Source organism: Meleagris gallopavo, chromosome Z (genome assembly GCF_000146605.3).
Source record: "Meleagris gallopavo isolate NT-WF06-2002-E0010 breed Aviagen turkey brand Nicholas breeding stock chromosome Z, Turkey_5.1, whole genome shotgun sequence".
Taxonomy (NCBI): domain Eukaryota; kingdom Metazoa; phylum Chordata; class Aves; order Galliformes; family Phasianidae; genus Meleagris; species Meleagris gallopavo.
Genome location: NC_015041.2, coordinates 17,333,671 through 17,343,723, shown reverse-complemented (window position 1 = coordinate 17,343,723; position 10,053 = coordinate 17,333,671). Strand labels below are relative to the sequence as shown.

General features: G+C 39.2%; 1 protein-coding gene across 1 annotated transcript in view; it reads right to left on the bottom strand.

Moving 5' to 3' along the window:
* LOC104914906 (zinc finger SWIM domain-containing protein 6-like) overlaps nucleotides 1-5,199 on the bottom strand; it is a 537,827-nt gene extending 532,628 nt beyond the window's left edge. Inside the window, exons 1-3 of the mRNA XM_010725446.2 lie at nucleotides 5,001-5,199; nucleotides 3,288-3,464; nucleotides 2,844-2,990 (exon numbers count right to left, since the gene is read on the bottom strand). Of these exons, the coding sequence (XP_010723748.2) occupies nucleotides 2,844-2,990; nucleotides 3,288-3,464; nucleotides 5,001-5,169 (493 nt within the window). The 5' untranslated portion in view covers nucleotides 5,170-5,199. The remainder of the gene's footprint in view (nucleotides 1-2,843; nucleotides 2,991-3,287; nucleotides 3,465-5,000) is intronic.
* Nucleotides 5,200-10,053: the final 4,854 nt, after the last annotated feature.

The window sequence follows — 10,053 nt, the reverse complement described above, 5'->3', positions numbered from 1 at the left end:
TTTTTTAAATATCTACATCTGCTTCCTGGTTCAAAAGATGTAGTACCATTTTTCACATCTTAAGTGAACATGATGATGCTGAAACAAATGAGAACACTTTAAAATATGCTGCATTTTCATTTAAAAAAAAATCTGAGTTTATGTACATCTAAATATTCACTGAATAAATAAACTCAGGATTATAGCTCCTTTGTAAAAAAAGAATGGAAAGGTTAAATGAGGTATACAAGAAAAATTTGCCCTTTAATTCTGAAACAAGTGAATTTTAGCATTCTAAAATTTTATACAAATACGCTACTTTGGATACTTTGTTTTGTATGTGTCACTCATCAGATGGAACATGAAAAAATCCTTTAGCACTATGAATGGAAGAAAGTACTGGTGAAGCTGCATTTCCAGTACTGTGTTCAGCTTTGGGCCACCTGCTATAAGAAATACCCTGGAGTGTATCCAGAGAAGGATAAAGAAGCTAGCGAGAGGTCTGGAGCACAAGTCTTAAGGAGAGTGGCTGAGGGAACTGGGATTGTTTAGTCTGGAAAAGAGGAAGCTCAGGGGAGACCCGATAGATCTCTACAACTACCTGAAGGGGGGCTGTGGCAAGGTAGAAACCTCAAGTAGCACCAGAAGAGTTTCAGGTTGAAAAATAGGAAAATCATCTCTGAAAGGGTGATCAGGCACTGGAAGTGGCTGCCTACCGAGGTGGTGGAGTCACAATCTCTGGAGGCATTCAAGAAACACATGGCAATGAGAGAGATGGTTTAGTGGTCACAATGTCATGGGCTGATGGTTAGATTGGATAAACATAGTGGTCTTTTTCAACCTTAATTATTCTATGGTTTAAAAATGTGTAGAAGCTGTTATGAGTGCTCTGCTTCTCTCCCTACCACACATTAACCTGCAGCTGCCTTTGCTTGCTCTCATTCACAGACTGCCACTTTTCCTTAGTAACCACATGTATTATAGCAAAGCTTTAAAACACTACAAAGTCTGCTTCTTACCTATTTAAATGTGTAGGGCTATAAAATGAAACTGTTGAACTGACTATTTAAGAGGATGACGTTGGGTTTTGATTGTTTGGTTGTTTAAGAATCAACTGATACGTAATACAAAAAACAAATAAGTTATTGCCTGCTAACAAATAGCATGCACTAAATGACATGCAGAAGTCAGTAGTACTACTGAATAGGATTAATCACACTGACTTCTTACTGACTCATATTTCACCTCACCTATTGTGCCTATTTATGAGGTTCTCTTGTGTCACTCCAAACAAAGGCATTAGTCCCACGGACATTTAACTTTAGCCCATGCAAGAGGTTCCATGTACGTCAGATCAGTCACATGAGTAAAAGCCAAGTAGAAGCATGTGGTGTTTGCTGGACTGAGATCTACAGCTGCAGAATTCATCTGCATATATGGATGACCAGAACATACTGCAGTATTTAAAAAAATCCAAATTCCAAACGTATGAAGAAAAAGTACAAAAGCAGCAAGTGATAACATAGAAATGACAAACTTCTTTGTTTCAGGGTAGAATGGACCGCATTTCATACAATCCAATTTTTATTTATAATAGCATAATACTAGTTGACAGCTATGGACACTGCTCACAGAGAAAAGGAACTTAACAGGAGTACTGAATGCCTACATACTCCCTATCAACTGGCAATGAGAAAGAGCAGTACTAAGCCCAGCACACTTTCAGCAGACTCTCCAGACCTTATTGATATGTACATGCATACACAACCCCGCTCTCACTTCTCCCCCCAGCCTGGGAGGCTGGAAAAGATGAAAAGATCTTAAGGGAATAGATTTTTTGGAAAGATGCATTACACGATACAAATCACTTGGAAAAATTCTCATAAATAATAACACAACGTGCTTTTAAATTTTGTTCAAATCTAGGATCCAGAACAGTGTATAAAACAACAAGCTCAGGTACTGTGAAACAGAAATGGAGGCACATAAGAACTACCAAACTTATTTTTTTTAATTCAGATATCTACATTTTCATAGTTTAGATTTCTAGCTGCCCATTTCTGGGAAAACATCTGCATATACACTGCAAGATTTACAGGCGACTTCATGGTGTTTTAAATTAGAATGTGTGAGGATCCAAATAGCTAAGGGCAGCAATTAAGATCTAAGGTCTGAAATAAGGTGCTTTTGTAGCAGTCATGAACGCTTATGTGTAAAACTATTTTGGGTAGCAAGGATCAAATGTTTTTTGTATCTAATTGTATCTAAAGAAGAATGTTCACTATAGGGACAATGGTCAGAGGAATACCATATAAAAAGCAAATGGAAATGAGCGTTTGAAACATTATGTTAATCCGACTTCACTCAGCAGCACTAAAATTTAAGATGTTAAGAGACTCAAGGAAAATACAACCAAATTTGATGAATTTCTGCAGTGCAGATTTCGCCCTACAGTATAGCCCTCAATGTAAACTTAGGATCTCCTTTCAGAAATGTACAGTTCAGCTAAATTATGTGTCAGTGGAAGAAATAATTTAAAATACCCAATGTGTATACAAAGCTCTGTTTGAAAGGCTGTAAGTTACACAGAATTTACACTGTATAATCAAAACCCCTGACTGGGATATAGACCCAGCTGTGTCAGACATACTGCGGAAGTCATAACCAAGTCCTTGCCCTACAGAACTTGTACAGAAAGCCCTCAGTCTCCAGAATGTTACATTACCACCACGATCATTTGTAATACAGAGTTCAAGGCATCTCTTTAGCATTACAGCTTCAAAAACAGTTTTCTCATGCAAAGTTCTAGTCCAGCGTTACTGTCATCTCATTGCATTCTTTGCCATTCTCTTTCTCGAAATTACCTTTCTTCTGAGCCCGGAACACTTCCAGTTGTTTCTGCTGCTGCCTTCTTAGTGTATTAACAATAGCTATTGCTAGCCTCAGTGCTTCTCTTGGGTATCCATGAGATCGTAATGCATCCACCCTTGCACAGGCTGTAGGAACATGTTCTAAAATGGAGAAAATAATTGAGGAATAGCAATGCTTCTATGTCTGCAATGGCCTGTTTTGCTACGTTAACTCCAAAGGGTTTTTTCCTTATTTTTTTGTTGTTGTTTTGTTATTTTGTTTTGTTTTTACTATGCAAAAGAGACCTAAAGGACTACTGTTGAGACCAATGTATCAAGGGAGCGTCTGTTCTTTTTGCCAGGCTTTTCCTTCATCTCCCGCCACCCCTCCAAAATAATGCCATAGAAACTAAACAAAGCACCAAGTCATGGAAACGTCTTTCCGGTTCAGCCACTTACCATGCCAGAGGGGCCACCCGTGAGAGTCAAAGAGCGAGTTTTCAGAGTCGTCATGGTAACAGTAGTTGGTGTATAGGTCACTGCTGATGATGTGCTGTAAGTGGCTGTCCTGCCAGTGAAGATCGCACGCCTCAATGGCTCGAGTGAACACCGTCCGATGAGGCCTGTTCGATGAATCTGTCATTTTCACAAGTTCAGAAAGCTGCATCAGTTTTTACTCATTCAAATGTGAATAAGTCATTCACAGTATTCTTGTCTTCTGCCTATTCACAACCCCCAGCTGACAGCAGCCTGTCTTGCCCCTCTGCAAGGAGCAGACTGCAGATGACATTTCACATCCTGCCATCGAGCAGGTCAAACCAAGAGTGCACCATTCCCATTCGGGAAGAAAACTATGGAACAGCAAGACTACTGCTAAACAGGGCTTTGCAAGGGAACAGCTAAAGATGAGGGATATTTGACAGCTCTCCTGAAAACAGGATAGAAAGGAATATGGCACAGCTACTCAGACATTCACAGCTTTTCCCATTCTGGAGCTGCCACGATGAGGGATGGATGAACAGCACATGAAGGACTTTCATTGTTCTCCTTTGAACGTGACATTAACTCTGAGCACTTGTTCAATTTTCTCCTCATAACATATACAGATACTGTAGGTAAATCAAGGCACAGAGGGCAAGGGACTGACATAACCCTTACTGGGTATCGTCAATGGCAAAAGTGTTGTTAACACAGCTTTGTCTGTGTGTATGTCAGATGCCATGCCGAAGCTGCTACTAGTCTGTTCAGGCTGGACAGAACATCAAGAGATTCAGTAAGCAAAACCAATCTCCACAGGGAGTTTTATGCTGAATGAACTCCTGGCCCAGTTAGCTGTAAGGTTTATAAAGGAACTACGTATAAACTATTTTCTTCCAAGAAAATGAAACAAGGAAAAACCCATCTAAAGCCAAATCTGCCAGCCCCCACAACTAATTAATTTTTATTTCATCATAAGTATATATGAAATATGTATCAAAATACTAAGTATCTTGAAGATTACGAGGTTTTCCTCCCTGCTCCCAGAGAAATCTTGCATTTTCCCCAGTTGTTAGCCAGAGTAATAATCTTGCTTGGAGAGGACCAGACAAGGCTTCTGTCAGATTTAATAATCACATTTTCAATTACCAAGAATGATATTGAATAAGAAGAGACGCTTCCTTGAAGAAGTCAGAGTGCTGCCTCTGTACCCTACCCAAAACCTGGAAATGCAGACTGCACAACAAGAGCACATTCCACAAATAACAGCTTTACTTTCTCACACACTCAGTTTTAACGCAGCTGCAACAGATCTCTCTTTAAATAAGTATCAAAGGCTTTGTAACTGCAAACAAAAACCCCAACACTGGAAGGGATACAAGACTGTAGTCAAGCACAGAAACAACAGGCTTTTACATGACATACTTCAATTTTCATGCAACAAGTATTTAGAAGGACCAAGTGAAAAGTTAGAAGACCTAACTAAACACAAATACTTGCTTTGAAAATTTTGCAGCCCCAGCACAAAAAACTATCCTTTCTGCAAGGACAATATTAGTGAAAATAAATTTGGCTGGTCAATTTTTAACAAGAAAGTTACTAGTCCCAGGAAAGAGTGCTGAATTCTGCAAGGCTAGAGTACATAAGATAGAGGTTATATTATATGTTGCAGTCAGTGCATATGTTTAGGCTCACCTTGGTTAGCATTTGCACCCTGAGGCAAAGCATTGGTTAAATTGGGCAGCTCGTTTCCATGGTTTCCATCTTCCCAGGGACAAACATCCACACTGTTCCATTTTTTCAGCTGTTTTAGCCAACTGGCCTTCTGCTCCAACTTGCAGTGGGGATTTAAGACTATACACATCCACAGAGCACCTGATTTTAAAAAAATTGCTAAATTATGTTTTCTATTAAAAATGCAGCAGCCATTGACTAATTGCAAACTTCTATACTATAATACTTTTACTCTCCCCTCAAAGCCTATACTGCTTACTTCCCAGCCATGCCTAGCATCAGGAAGGCTGAATTCCTGACATAGAACCTAACCCATCCGAGCAGTTGAAAGACTGTATCAAGCCAAACGTCTCTATTAAAAGGTATTTAGCATGTCTTTTGAATTAGAAAATCTGGAGTTCACAACGTATGGGTCGTAAGTCAGCAGTATCAGTCAAAAGCAAACAAGAATTTAGAAAGTTACAGCAGGACTTTACCCAAGATTTTTTCCTTTTATTTTTTGTATCAGACGTGAATGTTGCTTTCTACAAACTAAATCTACCTATCTTTCAGCTTCACATTACAGGAACCAAGAAAGTGTATAAGTAAACTACATACTTTGTGAACATATGCTTCCCAGTAGAAGCACTGCTGAACATATAATGCATTTTCCAAACATTTCCATCTCAAAGATCCAGTGAGCACTGGCTTTGTGAATTCTTACAGGATAAAGATATGTTTTGCTGTAATTGCTCCAGTAATTTGGATACACCAGAAAATTTGTTTTACATTCTCTCTTCATGGAGCTCTAACAGAAAGCTAATTTATGCTGACATTTCACATATACCATCACTTTAGAACCTGCTCCCTGCCTTTGTATGACAGGGCAGGCATAAATACATGAAGGCATCTAGTAACAATTTTCAAATGGAAGGATTTTTCTCTAAATTAGCTGTCTCTTCATCAATGTGAACTCTGACAGAAGCATGAAGACATCAGACAGTGCTATTTAGCAGCAGTTCGTTTGCTTATTAAGAACATGCCTTATACACTACAAGAGATTTAGAGACTATGCCCAAACGATGCAATCTTCATGACAGACTGAACAAAACAATCCAGCTGGTTCTTCCAGGACAATAAGGTTTTTACATTCATGTACTCTTTCGCTAACTAAGAATGCAAAATGGACACCCAGAGCACAGGCCATTGCATTACATTCATTCTTAGGGTAGCTCAACACGTTGGTATGCCACAATACATGAGCCAGAGGAAACAGAACCTGATCCTTAAGGTTATAATTCCCCAGATACTCTGACTACCAGAGATTGGGAACTAATGCAGAGAAATCTGAACACCAACAAAATAAAACGTGGTACTATGCAGAATTCCAAAGAGATCACAGAATCATAGAATTGATTAGGTTGAAAAAGACCTTAAAGATCATCAAGTCCAACTACAACCTAACCATACTGTCCTAACTCTTGCCCTATTACTATCAAACCATGTAAGCAGCCATTCCTCCTCCTGTTTATATACTCCCTTCAAGTACTGAAAGGCCACAATGAGGCCACTTATTCTTTCAGACTTAGTTTCAGAACTCCTTTCTCTAGAAGTTGATGTTCCAGAGAGAAGGATGCTCTGTTACCCAAACCACTGTGTTAGTCACAGCCACGTGCTCTGCAGACAACATTGGGACTGAGTTTTTGCACCAGTAAAGCAGACTATAGCTGCCCACTGTTAAATAGAGTAACAGCAAATTCACATTTTTCTTGTTTTGTTGTTTAGATGTCTAAAATTTATCATGGGAGTAAGATTTGATTTTAAAATGTTTTAAAATTAAATCTTAAGACTTTGCTTTAAACATCCTTTTGAACAAACTTCACTTGATTCAATAAGCATCTGTGCACACTCAGTACTGCCCCACACATAAGGAGCACATGTCTTGCAATCTGCAAGACAAAAGACGGGTATGGGCATATTGGAATGCCTTGAAGAAGAGTTAACTTGGGTTTATTTTCTTTTTTTATTTTCAACATGAAGCACTACTTGAGGGCACAAAGAGGACACTGAATCTCTCAGCATCTTTGTAAAAACAAACAAACAACCAAAAAACCAAACCCACACACATTTAATACCTTTCAGCCAGACTCCCAGTGTTTTCAGACTAAAGCAAAAGGAAAGTGGAGTATCGTAACTGAATTTGGGAAGCATTTCAGCCATTTGGTCAGGCAGTAACACACACTACTGATTATATAACACCTCTACAAAATGAGTAGCCTTTTACTTTTCTGTATCTCAAGCACCAGTAGAGGTGAAGGAATAACATGCCTTCTCCAGAAGCTGCACTACACAGACAGGAAAGGGAAGAGATGACCAAAAATAACAAAAGCCTCTAAAAACTTATTTCATTTAAAGAGGGTAATTACTTTGAGCATAACTACACTGTCAGCAGCCCATCTCAGAAACCCAGGCTATTTTTATGCAAATTAAGCACAAGGAAAAGTGTATTTCTAATAAACCACACACAGACCACTCCAGCTTTCAATAGCGCCCAACTTCACACTCCCACCGACATGAGCGTGAGTTGTGTGTGTGCATCTGGGCTGGTTAAGGCCCTGGCACAGCCCTGCAGGCTGCTCCATCCTGGCACCACAGGCAGCATGTGACAAACTCCCCTCCAGTAGAGAAAGGAACAAAAAGAGCCTGGGGCTCAATCCTGTAGTGCTACAAAGGCCACCATCTGGGAGACAGAAGCACAATGCCAGTGACCAACAGGTCTTCAACTTATTGGGGGTTCTGTGTTTTTTTGGTTGTTTTCCTTCTTTTTTTTCTTCCCCCTAGTGTGTGTATGTGCTTGTCTGTACATTCATTTCTTCCTCATCCTTCTCCTTGAGTGCATTGCCTCTTTACTGATATCTGCTCCATCCAGGCTTCTTCCATTCACTGGTCCTTGTCCTGTTTTCTAGCACTGAGAAGTCTGAGGAAAACATTTGTTCCTGCCCAGATTTTACCACACCCCAACTGGAAGAACCCTGGAGGACATTTTTCCCATTTTGCTCTGCTGCTGCTCAGTGGGAGTCCCCCACCCGGAGCTGGTCACTGACCCATAGACTTACACTGGCCTCAAACAAGAAATTTGCTTTTCTGCAAACTAGGAAACTGTCAATTTCTAGAAAATGCATTCCTGGCACTCTCAAGTTTACCTGTCTGACTAGATGTTACCAATGCCACATTTAGTATGCACAAATGTCTCATTAAATGAAAAACAGAGCAAGAATGTGTTTGTGTTTATACATTCTGTCTTTGTCTGTACCACAGCACTCTCTCCCACCTCCCTTTCCCCAAGCAACACCTATCTTTTCATACAAGATCTCAGGACCAAACCTAAAGTAGTTCAGGTTCAGATCCCTAGACTATGGAGGATGTCTTTCCAACACGAAACTCCTCATAGTACAGTACCAAACAATCATAAACTGTGATGTAGAATTTATTTTTCTTCAACAGGTAACTGGAAGGTAAGTCATGCTGTGAGTGCAATTTGGTATTAATTTCACAAGGCAATGAATCACAGAACTGTCACACTGCAGGAAGGAATTGTCTATTTTGGTTCAGCAATAATCCTCTTGACCTGAAAACAGCTAGCTTTGCTAAACAAACTGTTAGTTTAATCAGACGTCTTTTTGGAAACACCCAGTTGTCATTCATCTTTAGTGTGCCTCATATCACAAAAACATAGGTTATATTATTGCTTTTTATACAATACCTTCTTTTTCGTGTATGCAAACATTGGTACTTTGGGTATCACTCAGTAAACACCCAAACCTCTGAATTCATGAGGGAGAAAGGACAGCATCTCTTTACATTGAGTAGGATTTGAACATGCAAATAGAAAAATTCTAAGAAGTACTGAGTTAAAATATCTAAAAATAGGTGATGTATAATTACACATCCTGCATAAGAGTGTATTCACGAACTTAAAGGAAGTTTGAGGAATATATACATAGTTTCCTCACAGACAGAGCATTGCTCAGTTTTCAGAAATCCCATTATATTTTACTCTTACACCAGTAAATCAGAGAGTGGTGGTGAAAACAGTTTTAGGAGGGGCTAGGGCACTGAGCACGAGCGAAGATGCAGCACGCAATTTTGTGTGACTAACTGCAGTTCTCCCAGGAAATCTGTTTTTCCTAGAAATATTATGCTATCTTGTCAGAGCTGTAGTTTAACTAATCTTATTGCATAATGTTAATATACTTAAGATCAATACACATATTTTCGAATTGAAAATATACAGAAATACATCCATTTGCAAGTAGAAAAATACAGAAAATAGATGCAGATCTAATTCAAAATTTCCTTCCTTTCTCTATTACTGTATATCTGTTTCTTTAAAACTAAAAACCCCCACCTTTTCAATTAGATAGCATTTTATCATTTCAAAGGAAATGGAGCAAGGTAATTATGATCATTCCCATTGTGCAACCTACATCTCAGCTTCAGGACTTGCTGTACATGCCCTACTTGAATCTCATCAATTGAGTTACAAAAACATCATTTTCCAGCACTGGGAGTGCCAGAATAGAAACAATAATAGGAGACGGAACCTATGACCCCTTTATAATGTAAGTATTAGCAAAGGATTTAAAAGTGGCTTACATCAGGTTTTTAAACACATACACACTTTCAGTGGGATAGCCACTTGGAAACCTCAAAGAATGTGGCAAATACTATTTATTGCTTCTCAACAAGAAGGACAAGCGCCTTCAGAATGACTGGTAAAGCCGCCTCCCTCCTCCTGTCATGAAGAGATCTCCGTTGGAACAGAGCATAATCAGGAGTCTCACTAGATAGCACTCCAATTAAACAGTGGCTTTTACGAAAGAATAAAGATAGGCAAAGCACTTCAGAGCTATGCTGTTCCTGATAAGAATCCCAAGGAAAAGTACTAGCAGTGTTCAGCTGAATCCAAGTTGCAATTTTATTCATAAAAACAATCCCTTAATGCACTGTGGTCTCTCTACGCAGCCTTCAGAAA